General features: G+C 41.1%; 1 protein-coding gene across 3 annotated transcripts in view; it reads right to left on the bottom strand.

The window, feature by feature from the left end:
• LOC102076100 (plasminogen) overlaps window positions 1-25,293 on the bottom strand; it is a 53,440-nt gene that overhangs the window by 6,887 nt on the left and 21,260 nt on the right. Inside the window, exons 1-6 of one of the 3 annotated variants that reach the window (XM_025899222.1) lie at window positions 10,051-10,207; window positions 6,807-6,942; window positions 3,053-3,159; window positions 2,620-2,734; window positions 2,406-2,545; window positions 2,034-2,148 (exon numbers count right to left, since the gene is read on the bottom strand). In XM_025899222.1, coding sequence (XP_025755007.1) covers window positions 2,034-2,148; window positions 2,406-2,545; window positions 2,620-2,734; window positions 3,053-3,159; window positions 6,807-6,942; window positions 10,051-10,102 — 665 coding nt within the window. In that variant the 5' untranslated portion in view covers window positions 10,103-10,207. Of the gene's footprint in view, window positions 1-2,033; window positions 2,149-2,405; window positions 2,546-2,619; window positions 2,735-3,052; window positions 3,160-6,806; window positions 6,943-10,050; window positions 10,208-25,293 lie in introns of those variants that run through there. The other 2 variants (XM_025899224.1, XM_025899223.1) reach the window with 2 other exon arrangements.

Raw genomic sequence — 25,293 nt, 5'->3', positions numbered from 1 at the left:
GCTAGCAGAGATCTTCAACTCACACCTCCGGCAGAGCTTCAACAGCATTCCGAGGGAGACTGGGGACATTGAGTCCAAATGGACCATGTTCAGCAACTCCACTGCCGAAGCCGCTGCACTGAGCTGCGGCCGCAAGGTAGTTTGTGCCTGTAGTGGTGGTAACCCCCGAACCAAATGGTGGACACCAGAGGTGAGGGGAGTCACCAAGCTGAAGAAAGTGTCCTACCAGGCTTGGTTAGCCTGTGGGACTCCGGAGGCAGCTAATAGGTACCGACAGGCCAAGCGGAATGCGGCGCGGGCGGCTGAAGCAAAAACTCGGGTGTGGGAGGAGTTCGGAAAGGCCATGGAAAAAGACTTTCAGACTGCCTCGAAGAGATTCTGGCAAACCGTCAGGCGTCTCAGGAGGGGGAAGCGGTGTTCTACTTGCACTGTGTATAGTGAGGGTGGAGTGCTGTCGGGCAGTGGAAGGAATACTTCGAGGACCTCCTCAATCCCACTGGCACGTCTTCATGGCGGAAGCAGAGTCTGGGGACCAAGGAGATGACCCGCCAATCTCTGGGGGCGAAGTCACTGAGGCAGTTAAACAACTCCTTGGTGGCAGAGCCCCTGGGGTGGACGAGGTCTGCCCTGAGTTCCTGAAGGCTCTGGATGTTGTAGGGCTGTATTGGTTGACACGTCTCTGCAATGTTGCGTGGAGATCAGGGGCAGTACCCCTGGACTGGCAGACCGGGGTGGTGGTCCCCATCTTTAAGAAAGGGGACCGGAGGGTGTGTTCCAACTACAGGGAATCACACTCCTCAATCTCCCTGGGAAAGTCTATGCCAGGGTGCTGGAGAGGAGAGTCAGTCCGTTAGTCGAACCTCGGATACAGGAGGAACAATGTGGTTTTCGTCCTGGTCGTGAAACACTGGATCAGCTCTTTATCATCTCAAGGATACTCGAGGGCGCATGGGAGTTTGCCCAACCAGTCTACATGTGTTTTGTGGACTTGGAGAAGGCATTCGACCGTGTCCCTCGGGGGGGGGGGTCCTGTGGGGGGTGCTCCGTATGGGGTGTCTGGCCCATTGCTACGGGCCATTCAATCCTTATACGACCGTTGCAAGAGCTTGGTCCGCATAGCCGGCAATAAGTCGGACTTGTTCCTGGTGGGTGATGGGCTCCGCCAGGGCTGCCCTTTGTCACCGATTCTGTTCATAATTTTTATAGACAGAATTTCTAGGCGTAGCCAAGTAGCGGAAGGCTTTCACTTGGGTGGTGTCAGGATCTCATCTCTGCTTTTTGCAGATGATGTGGTTCTGTTGGCTTCATCAGGTGATGGCCTCCAGCTCACCTTGGAACGGTTCGCAGCCGAGTGTGAAGCGGTGGGAATGAGAATCAGCACCTCCAAATCTGAGGCCATGGTCTTCAGCCGAAAAAGGGTGGAGTGCCCACTCCGGGTCAGGGACAAGACCCTGCCCCAAGTGGAGGAGTTTAAGTATCTCGGGGTCTTGTTCAGGAGTGATGGGAGAACGGCGCGGAAGATTGACAGACGGATTGGTGCAGCGATGCAGACCCTGTACCGGTCTCTTGTGGTGAAGAGAGAGCTGAGTGTAAAAGCGAAGCTCTCAATTTACCGGTTGATCTAAACCCCTACCCTCACCTATGGTCACGAGCTGTGGGTAGTGACCGAACGAACGAGATCACGAATACAAGCGGCGGAAATGGGCTTCCTCCGAAGGGTGGCTGGCCCCCCAGGATGCCTCCTGGGTGCCTCCTGGGGGAGGTTTTCCGGGCATGTCCCACCGGGAGGAGGCCCCGGGGCAGACCCAGGACCTGCTGGAGAGATTATATCTCTTGGCTGGCCTGGGAACGCCTTGGTGTTCCCCCGGATAAGCTGGAGGAGGTGGCTGGGGAGAGGGAGGTCTGGGCTTCTCTGCTTGGGCTGCTGCCCCCACGACCTGGCCCCGGATAAGTGGAAGAAAATGGATGGATGGATGGATGGATGGCATAAAAGGATATGAAATGATGATGTAAAATCAAATGCAAACACATACTTTGGCCTGTGTGGGTAGCTTGAGTCCCATCTTTGACAGATCTTTCCTGACTTTGTGCTGGACTTTGTTCCTCTGTAATCTGTTCCTGTTTCATTTATACACTCCAGAATATATGCTAGAAAAGAAAAGAAAGGACTAGAAATAGATTTATTGATGTTTATCAAAAATTTCTTAATATAAATTATTTATCTCGTCTGAGATCTGTGATGTTTTATGAAACTATAATTACAGCAGTGTTTAACTTTCAGGTGAAGCTGTTTTCAGTGGTGGAGATTTTTCCACTGTAATTCTCACCATTTCAGACCAGACATTCCTCTGTGAAGGAAAAACACTGATGTATCTCAAGTATCATGGCCATGCATGATAACTTACCCAAGCAGCTGGGTACGTTGCAGTACTCCCAGCGGGCATTAAGGTCAGTGGTGTAACACCACGGTCCATTGCTGTCCCCATCAGGGTTTCTGCAGAAGTTGGAGTCCAGATCTGCTTGTGGGTGGCTCTGCGGTGTGAAACTGCAGCAGAAACATTATGAAAAATTTTCACAAAGACATAAAATGATGATGTAAAATCAAATGCAAACACATACTTTGGCCTGTGTGGGTAGCTTGAGTCCCATCTTTGACAGATCTTTCCTGAGTTTGTTCTGGACTTTGTTCCTCTGTAATCTGTTCCTATTCCATTTACACACTCCAGAAGATATGCTAGAAAAGAAAAGAAAAGAAAAGAAAAGACTAGAAATAGATTTATTTATGTTTATCACACATTTCCTATAGTAAATAATTTATCTGATCCGAGTACTTTGATGTTTTACGAAACTAAATGAAGCTGTGTTGATAGACACAGTACCTCACTCATAATGGCACATATGCTAAACATTAACTACAATGTCAACAAAAAACATTGGAAACAAAAAACATCAAAACTAGAAAAGACTAGTCACTGTAGGCGACAGAAAGGACAACATGAAAACAGAGGCTTTAGTGTTAGTATTATTCATAGAGAAAAATGAGGATCGTTACCATTTCTTTCATATAAAGCTATGGTGCTTCTGCGAAAGACACTGTGTGTTTTAGAGTTTACCGCTGCTGTCCAACACTCTTGGTCCTTTTCATTATAGATAAAAGACCTGTGTGTAAAAAATTTTTTTTTTAAATTGTTGTTTCCTTTCTTGAAAGGTGCTATACAAATCTAAGTTATCGACACATTAGGTTTTGCGGTGGCCACTGGAACAGTGCATACATGGACAAGTATTGATAATATGGTATTAATAGAAAGCTACTATGCCAGCTAACCCACTAAGAGGGATAATACCAAATCACTTTTATTGTTACATCACATGTGCTGGTACACTGGTACACTACATGTGATTGAAATTCTTGTGTGCAAGCTTCACAAGCAACAGTGGTGTGCAAAATACAAGAAACATAAGATGCAAGCCAAATATAAGAACAGGAAAGTGAGAATTATAAGAATAAATATATGTATAAATATAAGAATGTATGCACATTACTAAATATGTATACCAAATATATATATATATAGTCATCAGTATGAATATTGTGCAAAAGAAACTGCATATATGTACAATATGGAGTGCATAAATGTCAACATTTTTTTCGTGTGAACAGACCATGTGAGATCCTCCACCAGATATACATCTAAGAAACGTAAGCTGCTCACTCTCTCCACAGCTGCACCGTTGATGGTGATGGGGGTGTGTGCTTCTCTACACCTCCGGAAGTCCACTATCAACCCCTTTGTCTTCGTGATGTTGAGAGTGAGATGGTTCTTTTGGCACCAGTGTGCCCGAGCGCTGATCTCCTCCCTGTAAGCCGTCTCATCACCTCTGGTGATAAGAACCACCACTGTTGTGTCGTCCACAAACTTCACAATGATGTTGGAGTTGCTAGTGGCCGTGCAGTCGTAGGTGTAGTGTCAGTACAGGAGAGGGCTTAGTACACACCCCGACTGGCTGAATGGGGCACGGAGGAGGGCTTTGTACGCATCCCGGAAGGACGTGTAACAGTGGTCGAGCAGCCGCTCTCCTCGTGTGTTGAAATAAATGTGTTGGTGGAGTTTTGGTAAAACTTTCTTCAGGTTCCCTTTGTTAAAGTCCCCGGTTATGATAAATGCCATCTCTGGGTGCGTGGTTTCCTGGCTGCTGATCACACTGTACAATCCCATCATTGCTCAGTCAGCGTCGGTTTGTGGGGGAATGTAAACAGCCGTAATAATAGCTGTGTCCCAAAACGTAGACCCGGCCTTCGCGGTCTACGTGGGCCGGGTCCTTCGAAGACCGAGAAGGCCGGAAGTGTGAGGCTGTGAAATGGGACGGTCTAGCCTTCAGATTTGCGTCACCGCTGTGTCGGTGGAGTTTAATAAACTCAGCCGTCTGCTCCTTGCTATCTAAAATATAACAGGACACTGCCGTAAATTCTCGACTGTCTTACACTTCTGTTTAATCAGTTTTCTGTTTGACGTTTATTCAGCTGTGTGAAAATCCCGGAGGAACCCACCCAATGGATTAATAAAGTTTTATTTAATCTAATAAGCTAATAACTTTGATCTCAGCCAAACCGATTTGCTCCGGAACAAATAAAACACCGAAAAAAGCCAAACAATTACATTTTTAAGTTATCCGAGCGACTTATATATCATGTTTAACCTGCGTAGCGAAAGACAGCGGGGTCTGAAAACAATGAAGCCGGGAGTCCGCTGCTCTCGGCGGCTCGAGTGACCATTGAACCCCCCGGCTAGCTATCGAGCGGGTGGGTAACATACGTCTCCGAAAACGTCGGCGCACTTTTGCAAATATGCGATGTCTTGATAAATACCAAGCAGATATTTGAAGTTTACACAGCTACTTTCTCGCCTGAAAATGTGTTAAAAGTTTATTTTGTGACCCAGAAAGATTGATAAGAGTAATTGTAAAACTTAGTAGTGGCCGCCATTGTTGGAAACTGAAATTGGCTGGGCCGCGCTATGAATTCTGGGATATGGTGGGCCACGAAGGACACACCCGACCCATCCTTCAAATTCGGGGAAATGAAGGACGCATTTGTCGGCCGCATTTGAAGGAGTCGACGAATTGGGACAGCCTTCGTCGCCTGGCTGTGACGTAATCAGCCTTCAAAGTCTACAGTACAATGGGAGCAGCAGTGATCAGTATGGAAATATTGAGCTAACCCTCATAGAAGAGAGCAGTGAACCCAAACTAAAAGGTGCCCAGCCACCTGCAATGACGGCTGCATCTACTGAATTGAGAAAGTATGTAGTCAAGGTAGCCACCCAAGCAAAAGCATGAGTCTCCTGGCTAACAGTCCTGTCAGAGGAGATGCTTGCAGATGTAAACAACTGAACAATACTGAAAGTATTAGGAGTTGGTGGGGTTTCTCTGGTGTGGTGTCATGGGTTTGCTTTCTTTTTCACCACAGGTAGGCGGCGCGGTGTGTCACGGGATGCTGGCACACCGGCGGTACATCAGACGTCATTTGATGGAGCGTTATTTAGGAGCAGCGCGACAGATGTCTGGTGTCGGAGTATTGTCGCCTCCCTGAGTGGTAACATGTTTGTTAATCTCCGCGGTGTGCACTACGGCCAACCCATGTTTTGGATTTTGTCTGCTTACCTGTTGTCCTGTATCCTTAGCCGGATCCATCACACGCTTGCCTGTCAGCTGCTGGTGAAGCCGTATTTCTGGGATCACTACAGAGATCTCATCTTTACCTTCGCATCCCGGAGATTCTCGCCCGAGCCTGTACTGCCAGTGTGACAAGTGAGCTCTTGGTATCTTCCCCTAAAATTTCGTTTTCCTTTTTCTCGTAGATCCACCCTGCGTGCACCGATTACCCCTTTCCCTCCGAGTGCGTGTCAGCCCCCTTCCCTGGTTTCCCTCCATTTATTTATCACTGTCTCCCACCCTGTGTAAATAATCCAGACACTGTAAATAAAGAGCACTTTCTGCATTCCCTGCGTTTCTGTGTGTTCTGCCATAGAGTCCGTTCGTTCAGCCTAACAGAAAGAACATCTGTGAGAAAGAGGTGTCACACCACACCAATGCCAAGTGGCTGGTGGACTTAGAATAACACCAGACCACAACAACCTTACATAGAAACACGGAAGCTCCTCTCAAGCATCATAGCAACTAAACTGAGTAGGCACATGAGTCAGTACACAAGAATAGCTCAGAAAGGCATTGGAAATGACAACAGACAGCAAAAGCATCAGCTCTTTGTTTATAGAGCTGCACCACAGGACTTTACAACTACGCAGACCACCCTGAGCACCGCCTGGATTGACAACCTACAACTCAATTCTTCACATATCCATATTAAAGTGCCTGGACTGTACAAGGCATAATGGTAGGAATAAGATCCCACTCATTGATACATAAGCCTTACTAGTCATCAGATTCCCATTGTGAACAATAAAGAAAGAAAGGAAAGAGTGTATGGGTAAGTGAGTGTCAGAGCCACAATTTGAATCATGGAGCATCAACAAATACAGCTAAAGATAGATGATGTTGAGGAACAGTTGTGATAGATGTGGCAATCCCAGTACAGAGCAACATCAGGAAGAACGTGTACAATGAAACAGTATACTACCAGGAGCTAAAGGAGCAACTGGAGCAGATGTGGGGGGTAAAATGCGGCCCTATGGATAATGGCAGTAGTAGGAGCTGAAAATGGAAACATTTTTATTTGTATATACATACCGTTTATATATACATGCAACATTTTGATTCATAGAAGGAAATGTGAGATATGAACTTACTTGCATGTGAAAGATGTTTCAGTGTTACATTTGGTGGCACACTCAGCCACAGTATTAACTGAATACGTTCGTTTGTTCAGTGAGAGAATCCATGCACCTTCAGTTTTGGAGTAGCCCTCCACGTCACTGCCACCAACTGCAATCAGTCACATCCAAAAAAACCAGTTACTTCATTTATTTCCTGGTCAAAAGTGACCGCCATAGGAAATCAATGGGAAGTGAGTTTTGTCTTTGTTTTTTTTATGATATAGAGGAATTTTGTCTGAAACATATATGTATATAAAAATTCCCCCTTCGCCCCTGTGGGCGGTCTATCCTTCAAGCTCAGGTCATCTACCAGAGGCCTGGGAGCTTGAGAGTCCTGCGCAGTATCTTAGCTGTTTCTAGGACTGCGCTCTTCTGGACAGAGATCTCCGATGTTGTTCCTGGGATCTGCTGGAGCCACTCGCCTAGCTTGGGAGTCACCGCACCTAGTGCTCCGATTGCCACTGGGACCACTGGTACCTTCACCCTCCACATCTTCTTGAGCTCTTTTCTGAACCCTTGGTATTTCTCAGGTTTCTTGTGTTCCTTCTTCCTGATGTTGCTGACATTCGGAACCGCTACATCGATCACTACGGCTGTCGTCTTCTGTTTGTCTACCATCACTATGTCTGGTTGGTTAGCCACCACCATTTTGTCTGTCTTTATCTGGAAGTCCCACAGGATCTTAGCTCGGCCATTCTTCACCACCCTTGGGGGCGTCTCCCAGTTTGACCTCGGTGCTTCCAGGCCATTCTCGGCAAAGATGTTTCTGTATACTATGCCGGCCACTTGGTTATGGCGTTCCATGTATGCCCTGCCAGCTACCATCTTGCACCCTGCTGTTATGTGCTGGATTGCCTCAGGGGCATCTTTACACAGCCTACACCTGGCGTTTTGCCTGGTGTGGTAGACCCCAGCCTTTATGGATCTTGTGCTCAGAGCTTGTTCCTGTGCTGCCATGATTAGTGCCTCTTGTGCTGTCTTTCTTTGTCCAGCCACTGGTAGGATTTCTGGATGTCAGCCACCTCCTCTATCTGCTGGTGGCACATACCGTGCAGGGGCCTGTCCTTCCATGATGGTCCCTTCATTTCCTCCTCTTTCTTGGGTTTCAGTGCCTGAGGTAATCAATGAGCATGCGGTCAGTTGGGGCCATCTTCCTGATGTATTCATGGATGTTCGCTGCCTCATCCTGGACTGTGGTGCTGACACACCAGTCCCCGGCCTCCTTCCTTCCGCTTAGCATACTGCCTCTGGGTGCTCGATTTGGGGTGAAACCCTTCATACCTGGTCAGAAGTTTCCTGGTCTTGATGTCAGTGGCTTCTATCTCCTCCTTTGGCCAGCTTATTATTCCTGCAGGGTACCTGATCACGGGCAGGGCGTAGGTGTTGATAGCCCGGATCTTGTTCTTACCATTCAGCTGACTTCTCAGGACTTGCCTGACCCTCTGCAGGTACTTGGTGGTTGCAGCTTTCCTAGCGGGCTCTTCATAGATCCCATTTGCCTGTGGGATCCCCAGGTACTTGTAACTGTCCTCTATGTCTGCAATGTTGCCTTCTTGTAGTTTGATCCCCTCAGTTCTGACTACCTTCTCTCTCTTTGTTATCATCAGACTACACTTCTCCAGTCCGACTGACATTCCAATGTCATTGCTGTATATCCTGATGGTGTGGATCAGTGAATCAATGTCTCGTTCGCTCTTGGCATACAGCTTGATGTCATCCATGTACAGGAGATGGCTGACAACTGCTCCATTCCGTAGTCGGTATCCGTAGCCAGTCTTGTTAATGATCTCACAGAGGGGGTTCAGGCCTATGCTATGGGCTTGAAGTTGGCCTCTAGTGTTTTCCTCCACATTCCCATTGAGTTCCTGATGAAGGCTGCTAGGGCCCTGTTGATCTTGTATGGGTCTAGGCATTCCAGGAGGGAATTCCAGGACATATTTTAAGAAATCTGCTAAATTTGGGGAATTAGCAGTAGCACAGGGAAACATAAGGGTGGAAGGGATCACAACCAGCACCTCGAAAGCTCAAAGATTCTTATTTTTTAGATCAATATAAAACACTTTTAGACTCCCACATCAAGAGTGCTATTGGATTTCTCATCTGTTGCTATTAGATACATTTCATTACAAGTCTAGCAGTTCTCATAAGAGCAAAACGCAAATGCTGTCAAGACTTATTTTTACATCAAGATTTTTTTTTCCTTTGCCACCTTGCACAGAAGTTAAGACACAGCAGGTAAATAAAATATTTTACTGAACAGTTATCCAATATGAAGTAGTATTAGTAAAAAAGTATTACAAGCAGAGGAGATATTGTAGCTCTGTCCTTTTTGTTATGTACCCAAATGTTATATTTTTAAAGAGAGTATATATTCTTTGTCAATAAGCAGGTTTTGTCCAGTCAGTCAAGGTTGCTGATCAGAGGGTTTATCGGGAAATTGTGTAGCCAAACAATCCATTTTATGTCATCTGACTAAAAGGAACCAGTATACAGACTCCAACATGGTTACAAAGTCATCCAACACACTGTTTTAGGTCTTTATAAACTAAACTACACAGAATTATCCTAAATTACTTTAACGTAAGCTTACATTTATCAAATTCCATTAACTATTCAAATCTAGACTAACGGTATAGCTTTGAATGTGCTGATGTGGTCTGTCATGACCACATCAGCACAGACCGGAGACTGTGAGAAAAAATGTGGCTCTGTGCTTCTTATTTGGCTGAGTTGTTTCTAGCATATGTAATGTAAAAGAGAGAAGTGTTAGGGTTATTGTTGCATTCTGCATTATAAGAATTTAGCACTTGAAACGCGTCCATTATTACCATTTAAACTAAATGCTAAAAAAAAGAAGCCAACCCCCCCCCCATGTAGATAAAAATATTAATATTCCTGCACAAGGGAATCTATTAAAAACCTTCACTGCACTACCTAAAACCTACATTTAACGAATTCTGTGCCAGACAAGTAGAGAAACAAGTTTTACTTTGGATTACACCTGTTTTAAATAATGAGGATATATTTTTCTTCTTTGGCTGAGTTATTTTTGTTCTTCGTCATCTGAAAGAGGAATCAGTGCGAGTCAATCATTGTGTTGTGCTGTAAGGGTTTAGACCTCAAACCTTGTTTGCTTTTTTAAATGTAAGAAAATAGAGCTAAACAAACATTTTATAAAAAAGCATTTTATATGCCGTATAGAAGTTGTACCACTTACCAGTGCAGATCAAGGCTCCCAGGAGGAAAGCTGCTGTGTACAACAGGCCCATGGTGAAACCCTAAAACTAGCAGTTCATCATCGAGTAACTCAAAGAGACACCTCGTGGCATATTATTGGGCTTCTTTTAGCATGTCAGGGGGACAAATAGGGCAATTCAAGTACTTGTTAATCATTGTCCCAACAAGGACAGCAAAAGCACTGCCGATCAAAATCCTTGTTTATGAGCGCAAGCAATATCATTGCATCACAAAAAAGCACAGCATTTCATTCTCAATTATGTGTTGCATATTGTTAAATATTTCCAGCTGCACCTAGTGTTGTTTAATTCCCAGTTTTATTTAATTATTAAACCACATCAGTTAGAGAGTGGAGAAAGAAATTGGAGGGTTTATCTGTTGTTGGATGTAATGATCAGCCTTCTGCCAATCACATAAGGGGTTTTTTTTTTTTAAACTACTCCTAAACTCTTCAGATACCATGTGAGGGTTTGTGTCTTCTATTGTATTCCAATTATGCTCTTTGTTTTAAGCATTTCATTATCTAAGCTTTGAATCTGAGCAAGAACAGTTTTAATCCAGTTTAATTTCAGTTAATTCACAGAGTGGAGTTTAGTTTTAATGGTTTAGAATTTTTACTTTTATTTTTATTTTTTTACTTTTAGCTATATTTGTATTAGTTTGAGTTAATCTATATGTTTTTATAAAGTTAATATCAATAAGTATTTGTCAGGAGCAAAACTAAACACCTTCTGAAGGCAGGTCATTCACACATAACTAGACATCACAGTCTAAATGAAGCTTCAGTACCATGTCATGCTTGATGTGTTTGCCAATTGAAGAACATATACATTTGTAATACATTTATTTTAGTTTCATGAGTAAACAATATTGCCAAAGTTATTTTTTATTTTTTGAAATTATACTTCAATTTTTAATTCACTCAACAATACTTCCTTTTTGTTCCCCTGTTTGAGTTTTACTCTTTGGCTTACTGTAATAACTTTTAGTTGAATAATTAAAGTCATCTATAATTATTGTACTGCTCTCCTTGTGTGTGTGCGTCGGTACACAATTCAGCAGCCAAACTCATTTCAAAAGAATATGGTAGTGAGAATATAGCGTCCAAGTTCCAGGTGCTATATTTTACGTTGCACCGCCATACACCATTGAATCAGTATGAAACTAAAACATGAAAACAAAGAATACCATAGTAAGGTGATTAACACAATGATATATTACAAATTCCCTCATCTACTCTACAGCAAGTCAGGGCTAGCAACAAAAGACAAAGACGTATTCATGGTTATCCTATGCATACATGACATACATGTGGTTAGATTAGCAATATACTCATACACAAACAAATCTCGCTAAGTAATCCTTTTCTAGTTGTTGGTTTCTAGCTATTGATTTGTGCTCTCCTTTGGTTTATAGATTTCCCTGGACCTGTCCCAGTCTGTGTTTTTCCAGAAGTTTTGACGCGAGTGTTTCGAGTGGTGTGTGGCCGAAGAGGACGTCCTTGTGGATGACTGAAGAGGATTAATGCGTGATTTTTCCACCCTAAAGGACCCCTGTCATTGAAATGACTCCACAGGTTATCAAACACTTGTAGAAATCATTGTCTGTGAGCACAGTTCACCACACCATCCACAAATACAGTTTACAGCGCTGGCAGAGTCATGCAAAAGTCGACACATCTGGAAATGCTGCAATCACCGCAGCTTTATATTGTAAGGTAGGGCCTTTACCTTTATGCATAATCACTTATGACTATTACTTTATGCATAAAGTGCCCTGATGAAACTATTGTTGTAATTTGGTATTATAGACATAAAACTGAATTGAATTGAATTCTCTGGGTCAAAGCTCATTAAAATCCACTCAGGCACAGTGGAAAACATGGGTGCTGTTTCCTCTGGAGTAAAGCAGAGACGGACCATTTGGCTTGGTACTGGTGGTGATTTCAAAAGTCTGCATCTCTGATCGTATGGAGGTGCATCTGTGCTTATGAACATGCACATCTGGAAAAGCACCATCAGTGATGAAAGGTTTATACTAATTTTACAGCAACATACCTTGGCCTTGCATTTTTCTGAGAGACAATGCTAAGCAGCATACTGCAGCTGTTCCAACAGCGTAGCCGTTGAGTAGAAAAGTCCAGGTGCTGAACTGGCCTGACTCCAGTGCAGAGCTTTTAGCAGTTGAAAACATTTGGTGCATCATGAAATAAAAACTACAACAAGGAGACCCAGGACTGTGAAGCAGCTAGAATCCTGTATCAGACAATAATGGGACAACATCCCTCTCTTAATAGCCTAGCAAAGTGGTTCCCAAACTTTTTTTGCTAGGCCCCCCTTTGTTTTTACAATAATATCTTCGTGCAAACCATCTGTATGGTGTAATTATTTTATGTGTAGTCTTTTTTTGTTGTTGTGTTTTGTTTTTACTGTGTAAGAATATTCAACATTGCTATCAATACATTTTTCAAAAAATGGCTCTCTGTGCAAAAAACATAAACAACTGTGGGATACTTTTTGTCCGTAATTTGAACAGCCCAGCGCATGGTCTCGACGCGAAACAAATTCTGTCAGGGATACCTACCTTGGCCCCACCGTTGTGCAAAATACGCTTCATTATATTTTCTAGTCTTTGGCTTGGAAGGAAGTTGGTTTGGAAGATGCTTCATCTTCTGCTTTGCGTTTGTGTGGGAGCCCTGTCAAAAACCTGTCCATTATGCTAGCAGTTTTCAAGCATTCTTTTTTTTATTCATACTGCACACCCCCTAGCTATGTCTTGATGCATGCTCAGTCATCCAGGTAAGTAAATCTCCAAAAGTTCATTTGTTCATCTGGACGTAGTGTTTTCAGATGAACAGAATGAACTTTTGGAGACCCCCTAGCAATGGCTCTGTGCCCCCCCTAGGGGGTGCGCCGCCCACTGGGCTAGCATCTAGTCTCCTCATTTCCTGGTTATTTAGTCCTCCAGTGTAAATGAACATGTATAGCGTTTGTACCTGCACTGAAATGCAACTCATACAAGCATTTCTGAAAACAGCGCCCTGACCAGTCACGGAAAAACCTTGATACTGTTTTGTAATAAAAGTAAACTAACAAACTAACCCTCAGATTTTGTTAACATTTTGATGAAACCTGTGGACAGAGAGAACCACAAAGGTTGGTATGCAAGTATTGGGTGACCTTAAGTCTCCAAATGCAACTGTGAAACAACACAAATTACTAATACTACACTCCAGTACACAACGTCCCCAGTACTATGGATGGAAGAGTGAAAGGTCTAATCAAGTACACATTTCTGGCATTGAGTAGTGATTGCTCCACAGTGAAACAATGACTGTTTTGAATACATTTTTATTAATACTAAAATAATGCCAGGTGGTGTTATATGGTGTTACCGTAAAGAATAGACTATGCCATTCATACAAAATATTATTAACTTTGGACATCGAAAGTCAGTGAAATTCAGTTTTCACCCACCTGAAGTCACTGGAATTGTACAGTACATAACTCAAAATCAGTCATCGCGTTTTTTTAATGACAGCTCCAGGACTGACAACAAACAGTGCTCATATTTAACAGAGCTAGAGGACAGAGAGGAGTAGATATCTACATCTTACAGAAAGTAGTGGGTTAATTTTGATTTGTGGGCTCTACATTAAACACATTGACCAAAGAAGCTCAACACAACAGTCAGCATTCTCTGTCAGATATGGAGGGGGGAAGATGGCAGAAGATTGCAGCAAAGGTTTTGGCAGAGGAGAATATTTACGCTGATGGACATCAAAGAAATGGCCCTCTAGTGTTAACAGAAATGCAAATCTAAGTTAGTAAAACATTAAATATAGGTGGAGTTAACAGCTATTCAGGGAATAAGAATCACAGTTTTATTGGAGCCATGCAGTTACAGTACACAGTCTTATCATCAGAACTGCTTTTTGAAGTACTGTCATACTGTATCTCCATCATCTTCATTGTCTGGTTCCTTAGTGGTTCTGTGCTGTCTCACCCTTTCAACAGAGTGCATATACTCAGGGAAACATCTTGGAATGCTTTGTGGATGCGATCAAATGCCTTCTCCAAGTCCATAAAACACATGTAGACTGGTTGGGCAAAAGAACTGGTCCAGTGTTCCATGCCTGGAACAAAAAGCACATTGTTTCTCCTGCTGCTGAGGTTTGAGTGACAGATGGAGTCTCCTTTCCAACACCTTGGCATAGACTTTCCCAGGGACGCTGAGGTGTGTGATCCCTCTACAGTTGGAGCACATCCTCATGTCCACATTCTTAAAGATGGGATCATTAACCCCTGTCTGCCAATCCAGAGGTACCGCCCAGAGCTCCACATAACATTGCAGAAGTCTGCCAACCAAGACAGCCCTACATTATCCAGGGCCTTCAGAAACTCAATGCGAACCTCATCCACCCCAGGGGCCCAGCCACCAAGGAGTTGCTTAATTGCCTCAGTAACCTCACCCCCAGTGATGGATGAGCCATCCCCCTCATCCCCAGACTCTGTTTCCTCTACAGAAGATTTGTCAGGGAGATTCCTTCCACAGCCTGACAATACACTGTAAAATATAACTTGTTGTTTCAACTTAAAAATATGAGGTAAAGGGCTGCCTTAAAATTTTAAGTTAAGTCAAGAAATAGAGTTTGTTCTTATAACACAACCAATTGTTATCTTAATGAAAAATCACATGTTGTCTAAACTTTCATCTTAGTTTAGTTGACTGAGATTTATTAGTCAGTTCAACTCCTTTAATTGTCATCTTTACTTGGGAAAACCCTTTCAGCTAAATTAAAATAATCTATTGTTTAAACTCTTGTCCTAGTTCAGTTGACTTGGGTTTTTTAGTTAATTCAAATACTTTAGTAGTTCTTTTAACTTAGGAATCTATTTTAGCTTAACTAACATAATCTGTTAGCTAAGTTGATTTAAGTTTATTAATTAACTGATCTCCTTAAGGTAGCTGAGTGAACTTGTAAATCAGTTTCATTTTAATTATCAGAGTTGATTGACTGGATGTAAAGAAAAATGTGTATTAAACATCTTAAGTTTTGTTTTGTTTTTTTTTGGCTTTCTAACATCCATTTCAGCAAAACTACCTGTTAGGTTCATCTTAGAGCTCAGGTTTAAATACCTACATTCCTTTAAATTAATTTTCTGTTGTTTACAGAAAAAAAAATAAAACCCCACAGATTCCATTAAAGTCTATCTGATCATTTCATACAGAAAGTTTGTTTTAAGAACATGACAAGACAATTACTCATGAGCACCCAACATTCACCATTTATTGTGCCATCTTAGTCATCTGAGAAACAGAAAAATCAGTGACGTAGCTCATCAGGCTCACAATCCATCAAAACTCAAAGGCTGCTCCCTGTGAAACAATAAATTTGAACTTGGTCTTGAGCCCAGTTTGGGTGAAGATGAAATTCTGACCAATACTCTAGGAGCAGTAGTGATTCTTGTGAAGTAACAACATAAAGTCTGCATTAATGTAATGTATCAACGGGACACTTGCTATTTTAGAAAAGTTATTCTTTACATTTACAAAATTTTTAAACTTCATTGTGCTCAGTCACACCTGTTAGCATAAAACTTGAAATATTAAAATAGTACAAAACCTTTGATAAGTGACAGTAAAGATCAGTTTATAATAACTAAGACATCAAACTCTTGTATTTGTCTTCGTTTACAATTGCAACAAATTCCACAGAACCAATATCTCTGAAAATGACTGCATGCTTCTGAAACATTTGATAATATGGATATTTCAGAAACATTAGTTTGAGTCTGCTCAATTGCAAAACAAAGGAAAAACTACTGACTTGCATGAGATAAGCATCTGCAAAGTCCAGCATTATATTGTTGTTCACATAAGTTTCTTAAACCATGAACAAATGAGTAATTGTCTAATCTGGAATGTAAAGTGTAGTCATTTAGTGACATACAAAAGTGAGAATGAGAACTTGCAAGAATAAAAAAAACAAACAGTAAAATAAAAACTGTCCTTAACACTAAGGATCATACAATTACAGTTCTGCATGGCTTTCTGCAAGAGTCTGTTTCTTAGACCATGCACTAGTGAGATGCACTGCCTTCCACCAATGTTCATTAGGATGTTCTGAATGACTTCAAAGATGTCCTTAAGTTCCTTTGGATAGTGTATGTTGAGGGCAAAAAGAAGGCCCATCAGCATGGAAATGGCACTTGAGACATCCCTCAGATTAGACAGGATTACTGCCACCTCAAGGACAACCAACACATCGATGTCTTCTTCTTTCACCATCGCAATGCCAACTTTCATCCTCTTAGAAAACGTGTCTTCAATACCTGTCGGCTATAAAAGGGTTCAAAGACAAAAAAAAAAAAAAAAATTACACAATTACAATTACACAATATCCCGTGTGCTTAACAATTCATGTCTTTCCAAAGAAGAGCCATACTGATGCTTTGGATGATGGTGATTGGCTTTGGGTAACACTTATTAGTTGTTAAAGTTTTTTCAGAATGAGATATGCACCCCCATGTTACAAATCCATTTCTTGCTTTAAACAAAGACCATGTTTATAAATAACTGAGCATGTCTTCAATTGCAGAATTCAAACAAAATTTTCAATTTAAATGGTAAATGGCCTGTATTTGTATAGTGCTTTACTAGTCCCCTAAGGACTCCAAAGTGCTTTACACATTCAGTCATTCACACACATGGGTGGATGACTGAATCGTGACTCAAGAGTTGACAGTTCGTCTTATAATTGGAAGGTTGCCGGTTCGAGCCCTGGCTCCGACAGTTTCAGTCGTTGTGTCCTTGGGCAAGACACTTCACCTGTTGCCTACTGGTGGTGGCCAGAGGGCCCGGTGGTGCCAGTGTCCGGCAGCCTCGCCTCTGTCAGTGCGCCCCAGGGTGGCTGTGGCTACAATGTAGCTTGCCATCACCAGTGTGTGAATTTAAATCTACTTATGCTAAATATTGGCTGTGCTCTAAACCAAATCTGGCTGAGAATACATGAAATGTGCAAACTGCAGCTACACTACAGGATCAGATTATGGCTCCATAGACAATGCTTCTTTAATCAGTTTATTGATTAAAGTTTATTTTTTCCCCCTATATTAACAGCATGAAAAAAGAGCATATAGACATGGCTGAACAGGTTGCATAATTGGCACTGAATATCAACATCCACCTTTACCCAGCTGCCCAATGACTCTCGGCCAGTAACCTTTAATTGCTTACCCAGTCTACACAGTCTCTTTTCCAGGGTCCAGGACATTTCACCAAAGTATTGCCCCCCACAGCTGTAGCAGCCACTGCAGCCCCTTAAATATCCTAATATCTCTGCCATTACAATATACAATGTGAGAAATCAAACGTAAAGCTGAAGTGAACAGTACAGCAGCGAAATGTCAAAGACCCTGGTGAAGACATGAATAAACACAAGACACTAATAATATCAATGCTAGCTTGCCAGTTAGTTTCTCTGAAACCCAGACCAAATCCAGTGTCAAAGATCTTGTAATAATACATTTGGTGAGGAAAAAGTACACATGTACTTTTTAATTTAAAATCCACTGTGGTGCTGTCATTATTAAATTTACTAAAAGAAACAATGCTAACCTTCACAGTCTTGAAAGTGTGTGAGGGATCTTCCTTTAGAAAATGAGGTCCTCTGTCCTCTTCCTTTGTGTAGGGCTCTGGTCAAAGAAGTCAAAAAGAAAACAAAAACACTTTTTAAACAGTGTTTATGAAGCATGTAGACAGCTCCAAATTCACAGCTTTTTGATGCATAATTCCATCAATATATGATTATCATTGGAGATTTTGAATCAGGCTTATCAGGACATTCAAGTAGAATATGATATCCAACCTACCACCAATATACATAGATTCTGTAAAAGTTACCACACTAAATGTCCAGTTGTGAAATATGATGACAGACTTTACTTATCAGCTTTCTTTCAATGAGTTCATCAGTTGAACTGGATAACCTAAAACTTAAACAAAGGATTAGATTTCGCAGTTGAACACTTACATCATCTCCGAAGCATCTTATGAGCCTAGTTAGCCTTTCTATGCCGCTCTTGATTTTGTACAGCTCCACGAACCTCTCCATAATGGTCAAGCACAGCAAAAAGGAACCCTTTCAGGTCAACAGATGTAAGACGGGCAAATTCTGCTTCAACCTGAGCAATAGAAGAAGAGGGGTGGAGAGTACAGGCAGAATTAAAAAAAGATTCTTTGAGACCCAAATTTAAGCAAACAGTCATCTGAGGCCCATTAGAGAAAACACAAACACACAAAAGCAAACAAACAAAAAGATGCACTTTACCTGCCGTTCAGCAAACAAGGAAGTTCAGAGAACAATAAGCTCTGTCTTGAAATCTTTTAAAGTAGAATGATTGTGAAAATGACTTATGTGATGTAAAACTTTAGTAAACGTGCGATTAAAAGAACACTGAGTAAAAGGACAAGTAACAATTTCCTTATTCCTCAGATGTTTACCTTGATGAGCAATACTGTTTTAGTCCAACTGCCTCATTAAAGTTACACAACAGGCTTTTTACATTAAAGCCAGCAAGTCCATTACATACTCCCTTTTTAGATCTGAAATACTGTGCAGATTCTGTGTATATGTAGTGGACAGCAATTTACCCCAAAGAGCACAAAGTTTGCAAGTCCACCTCATTTAAATGACAAAGACAGATGTGATCATCTAGACCTGTGAAAATAAATTAATGACAAACTTGCAGTTATGGATGTTATTACAACCACAAGAACCTAAACAGTCTGCTCCATTGCTTTTGTTAATGAATCATTTGTTGGTAACACGTCTGAATATTTAGTTTATGCCACCTGCATGTGATCATCAATAGTGCCATATTACTTCTTAAGAAGTACCCTGACACTACAATCTTTATATCATTTGTTCTACAGAGCTATTAAATTACAATATAATCTGAGGTGTTTCCAGTATGACAAAATGCACAAATTGTAACTTACCATTTGACTCCACTGACAAAAATAAATCCCCAGCATCAAGTTTGGCTTCACAGACCTAAAATAAGTAAAATAAAAATATATGTTATAATTATATTGTTTTCGCCATTTATTCATGTTTGCTAATTTTCTGACATATAAACAATGTTAGTTTTGTTACAATACAGAGAATGCAGTTTAATTAAAAGGTAAATTATGCAAAAAAAAAAAACTTCTGCAGTATACCATGCCAAAAATCAGTGTCTCTGATGCCAATTATTTTATCACTACAGCTCGTTTAGTATGGAAACTCACACAATCTAGTCATACTGATCACAAGAGTTCAAAAATAAGTCAAAATAGTGAGCTGTTGTTAAGCATAAAGCATTTCAGGGTAACAAATAACTGCACAATATAATTAAAGCAAAAAATAAGCACACTGGAGGACTATCTGATAAAAACTAATATAATGCTGGTTTGTAGACCATATTTTGTCTCTGTCCTCAGTGCACTCTTGCAGCTTAGCATGCAGCAGTTAATAACACCTTAAGTGATTACATAGGGATAAACAGATGACAACAAGCATCCGAGTCCTGCCAAAAAGTTCTTTTGAACCCAGCCAGTTATTGGAAATATTGCCAAAATGAACTTCCACCAAAATACAACAGCCTGTGAACTTGAAAGAAATTTACAAGTACAGAGACAATATGAAATAAGCTTTATTAATTAGCTGAGTTAGCTTGCTAATATCGCAACAGGGTGAGTGCACAACCTTAAAGCTAGCGGCACAATACTTGTGATTTGCTCAGCGCCACATTAAACCCATAAAAAAGGCCATGTGTCAGTTTATTAGGTCAAGTTTGGTCATGACACACAAGCTGGACCTTGTCGGCTAAAGTTACATTAGCTAAAGCAAACATTTCGGTAAAAGAGAAAAACACACGTCATGCCATAAATTCAAAACATGTTCCAACTTTTGTAGCTCTCTTTCCTTATAGTTATAACCAATGTTACTCACCTTGAAAGCATATTCCAAAGAAGACGATTAGAAAACGTCCAAGTAAAGTGAGCATGTCCTTAACCGCCAATTCCCCATGATGCACCTCGGTAGCAGTCACGTGAGGCAGTTTTGAATCCTGCTGTGCTCAACTTACCCGCATTGTCAAGTTCACATAAGTTTCTGATTTAGCTGGACATGAGTTTTCAAGTTAGCTTTTTTTGGTGTAATTGGGACGTTTTTAACTTGTAATTCTATGTTATAACAACAACTTCAGTCATCTATCGTCAAACTGATATAGAATAATATGTTGAAATAACAAACAGCTAGAATTACATTTTACAGTGTACCCTCAGTTGAAGCCAGCAGTGCTCCACCCAGACTTTCAGACTGCCTTGAAGCAATTCTGGGAATGCTGCGACTCAGGAGAGAAAGGCAGTGCTCTAGCCACATGGTGTGCTCTTGGAATATGACTGGGTTTAATTTAGTGGCTTAAGAACAGCCCCAAAGGTCTGTTACCTTAAAAAGGCTGGAGTAGCCTGTAAGAGCTATTTATAAGATGTAAATTAATACTCCCGTTTTTATTTTTGCTGTTTCACAAATTGTTGAATAAGGTCCACAATTTAGACTTTTTTAGTGCAGGATACTTTAGCATAATATTTCATTCAGTTTATGCTATTTTACTTCAAATACATTTTTCATTAGTTCAATCCCACATGAACATCCATCTCAACATGCTTGTTCTTATTCATTTCTTAGGAACACTTTTCCTAAATTTCTCTTCAAAACTCAGTGTTTGTCAGTCACCATATACTATAATATAACATAATAAATAGAATCTTTTTAAATCAGAACAGATAAACAACTGTATAGCCACTTTTTATTTCACCGAAAATCATCTTGTATAAAGTGGGATTTTCTGATTTTGTTTAACTTGTATTTTTCTTCTCTAACAGAAAATTTGTAATTTTCATGCTCTACTTAATGTGTATCCATATCTATAGATATTAGATAGTGGATACTTTACTATTTAACTCTGTGGAGGAGGAAGTATTATGTTTTGTCATTTTGATTTATTATTTTATTTTCACTTCAGATTGTTGAGTTGGGTCTATAGTTTTGGGGCTTTTGGGTGTTTTTATATTCTTATACTGAAGTCTTCAGTGGGTGAGAAGCTGACTGCAGGCTGACAGGAAATGCGTCTGCAAGCCATGCTTTTGCAGAAGTGAAACTGTTCAGAGAGCAGATGCACACTCTGTGCACCCACAGATAGACGAGACATACACACACACACTTAGTTAGAGGGATCACTGATAGGGGAAAGTTCAAATTGTTTTGCTTGGGGTTGCTTTTAGACTATATTAGGAGGAGCAAACATATTGGCAGATCTGAGAAGGAAAACCTGTGTTATGAAAATGATTTTAATCTTTTATACATGATTGCATTTGAGCTTATTAAAGAGCTGTGGCTCCTGGTCAAGTGAAGGTCAGAAACTCTTGGCGGGCGTTATGATCTGCCAATACACGGTGAGGAGGACAGGAGCTCTGAAAGGAATTGCAACACACCTGCTTACATGACATATGCCTGGAGTTATATCCTTATATCCTTATATTCTTTAGAGCTAAGAGTTAAGTTTGTATCATTTATCACTTATATCCTTTTGAGTAAGTCTTAAGTTTCATTTATGTTCAGTTTGAGTAAGTTTCCTTCATGGTTTGAGTATCATCATTTGAGTGTGACATTGAGCCTAGAAATCACACACAGTTCAGCTGTGCACGAGCACAGGCCTTATGTCTGGCTAGGACGAGGGGTGTGAGGTGAGCCGGAGTGCAGACGAGGTCATGACACATACATAGCATACACTGCAGACACACACATACACACCATAATAGATCTATTCTGGTAAGTAAGAAGTGAAGATGGGTTTTTGCTGCAATTGCAGAATTGTGCCGAAGTACTTAGAGGAAGTGCACCAGATCTCCCACAGGGAAGCGACAGCGAAGGCGAGCTGAGGGGAAGCACCGACCCGAAGACAATGTTCTTTAAAACTATGTTAAAGGTTGTTGACAGAACATTTGTGGTTTTGAGTTGACGTATGCTTTGTTTAAATCTGCCTAGCAACAGAAAAGGGGGCTGTACTATCTTAACCCTATAAAACCGTTGTCTGAATATGGTAAAGCAGTTCAATACTGATTGGGTTGTTGGACTCACACATGTGTTCATTAAAATGTCGTCTAATTGCACACCGGACCGGGTCTGTGGTTATTTATGGATTCCTCTCTCAACATTGAACCCTTAACATTTGGGGGCTCGTTCCGGTGAGAGAGAGGGAATTTTGGTGTAGACGGAGAGATCCAGGGTCCGTGGTGATTAGACGGGCAGATACGAGTCAGTGGTCTGAAGTGAGAGACAAGCCGGCTTAAACAAAGGTAAGGCACATACCTGTTGAATTTTCCAAAATGTGCTAGATTGGACATGTCAAATTAAAGTCTACTCACTGAAAATTACTGGTGAAAGTCTGTTTTGATTTTGGTGATAATGAAAGTAATAAAGTACAGTACTGAGAAAGTTAAAAGCGGTTGGAGCCGCTGAGAGAATTAAGAACGGTTGGAGCCGTTGAGAGAATTAAAGCAGTTGGAGCTGCTAATTTAGTGTGGTAGGGAATTTGGTTGTTTTGTGGGTTGGAGCCCTATTGGTCATGGACTCTATTTTGTGATGGTCATTTTGTGGGTTGGAGCCCCTATGTCCACAAGGATAGGTCTGCCTGATTCTTACTCCTGTGTGGGAGTGTAGATTGTTGGTTCAAATTATTCTAAATCTTTGTAGAACGACAGCGGCGTCTGTTAAGAAGCGCATTTTTCTCCTTGGTAACGCTTGCGCCTGGGCAGGACGCTGACCCTTGACCTACCCTGAAGAGTAGGGATAGTACCGTCGACAGCGGGGGAGAACTTGGGAACCTCCGAAATTGCTAGGGGTTGGAGCCTCTATGTTGCGCTTTTTTGGCTACCTGTAAATTAACTTAGGACTAGAAATCTGGACGGAACGGTTGGAGCTGCTCCGGTGAATTGATTGCAAAAAAGTCAGAGACTTTATCGGTTGGAGCCGTTATGGTAAATTTATCGAAATTCGTAGGAGCTAAGAGGCCTAGAATCTGTGCAGTTGTAATTAAAGACGTCTGTAATATAAAATATGAGATTTATGAGTAAGATCAGTCTCTGTGTCAGCAATGCACAGCCGGATGTGCACTGATGGTGTGTGTAAATGCAAATGAGCAGCGGTGATGCGCAGAGAGGGTGGTTTCAGTTTCGAGAGTATTGAGCTTTATGACTATTGTTTGCCAATTTTGCTAAATGCCTGTATATAAGAGGTTGGTTTTGCTTATCACGAGAGTATGAATACAGTTTGAATATATTAGTGTGGATGTATAGTGACTGACTGAATTTTGATAGATGTATATATCTTGAGCCATAAATGCTGGGGTGTTTTATTTTTTCAGTTATGTGTGTGTGGTGAGAAGCGGTGTGTGAGACGATGAGAGGTTTCAGTTTTCTTTTTCTTTTCTTTTTGACTTGCTCTTTCTGATTATGGAAGGCATGTCCAAGATACGCATAGGAAAGTGTATTTTGAGTGATTTTAACTGTGTGACTGCTGTCAGTATTTGATTTGAGTGACTCTGCGTGAGTTCTCTGAGTGAGAGAAAAGGCAGTGTGTGTGAGACGACTCATGGCGTCTGAAAGAGGTTAGAACGTTTAAAAAGTGTGTATGAAATAAAGGAGTGTGAAATATATTTCTTTTGTGATGTAAAATAGGATGTTTAAAGTTTGCAAGTGCTTTTAATTCAAGAAACGCATGAGTGAGGTTATGAGAAATTGAGTTTATTTTTCTGATGGAAAACATATAAGTGTATACGCTACAAACTGACCTAAAGAAGGGTGAAGGGTGATGTGTGTGGAGAAGTGTTAGTTGTTCTGATGTTTGAAAGAGCTCTATTTAAAAGTGTGTATGAAAGGAAGGTGTATTGTTTTTAGACCAAGACTTAGTAAAACTAAAGAGGGTTTGTAGACTGTAAATATGAAAAAAAACAAGTGTTTGATTAATCTGTAGAAACAGGAAAGAGAAATAGGAAATACTGTGCTGCTGTGTGTGTGAGAGGAAGGTGTGTGTGTGACGGATGATGTCAGGGGAGCACCCAGAGAAATAGACAGAGTTAAATTCTAAGAAGATGAAGCGAATGCATGTTTTAAGAAAAAGTAATAAAGTAATAAAATTATATTAATTACAGGGTTTAGAAAAGAGACAGACCGAGAGAAATAAATACATGAACTAACAATTACATTAATGAATTGAAAACGCACGTACACAAACTGTTACATGTGAAATTATTGTTGGAAAGTTTAATAAAGAAAGCAGTTTACACTCCTTTAATTTCCAGAACCAGTGTGTCCCCTAGGCCTGATAACACCCTTGCCCAGTTGGCCCCTGTAGTAGGCGGGCATGGAAGGCTGGACAGCCCATGACGGGTAAGATCCCACCTCGAAACCCTGGGACAACCTAAGGCAAGGCGCAGTCACGATTGCTTGAACCTAAGTCCCGGAGTGACCTTGGAGTCACTGGAGGAGACGGGATTTAACAGGTAAGGCCACTGGGCACAGGCGGAGGGGAAATGTCATTAACAATGACCAGTGACGAGCCAAAGAGAGAAAACACACCCTGTCAAAGGAGTTTGAAACACTGCAAAAGAAACATTTACAAGATCACAAAGATCATAAAGAAACATTTATAAAAATCACACATACAAACAGAAAATGCACTAACCTTACAGAGATAAGCTCATGAAGAGTAATGCATAGATAGTGATTAAAACTTGGCTAAGAACACAAACATATGTAATTAAATCAGCCTGCTAATTTCATGAGGGTTAAAATGGTGTGAATGTTGAAGAAAATACACTTAAAACACACTTGGATAAAATAGAGTTGTTGTGGAATAACTCAAACGAAGCTGTATGACAAGGGAGTGAGTTATGAAAAAACAAAACAAAACAAAAAAACAAAACAAAAGAGAAGTGATTACTTAGGAGTGCTCTTGCACTGATTGATCAAAGTAAGTGATTAGTATAGAAAGAAAATGAAAATAATTCAATAATGTGATAAGGTTTAAACATGTATTTCTCTTGTCAAGTTGGCTGTTGAGCTGTGAGTCTATGCAAATTAGCTGGAGCAGAGACACTTCCTGTGTGCGTGTGTG

The sequence above is a fragment of the Oreochromis niloticus genome, linkage group LG15, assembly GCF_001858045.2.
Source record: "Oreochromis niloticus isolate F11D_XX linkage group LG15, O_niloticus_UMD_NMBU, whole genome shotgun sequence".
Classification (NCBI taxonomy): domain Eukaryota; kingdom Metazoa; phylum Chordata; class Actinopteri; order Cichliformes; family Cichlidae; genus Oreochromis; species Oreochromis niloticus.
This window is presented reverse-complemented; position numbering and strand designations above follow the sequence as displayed.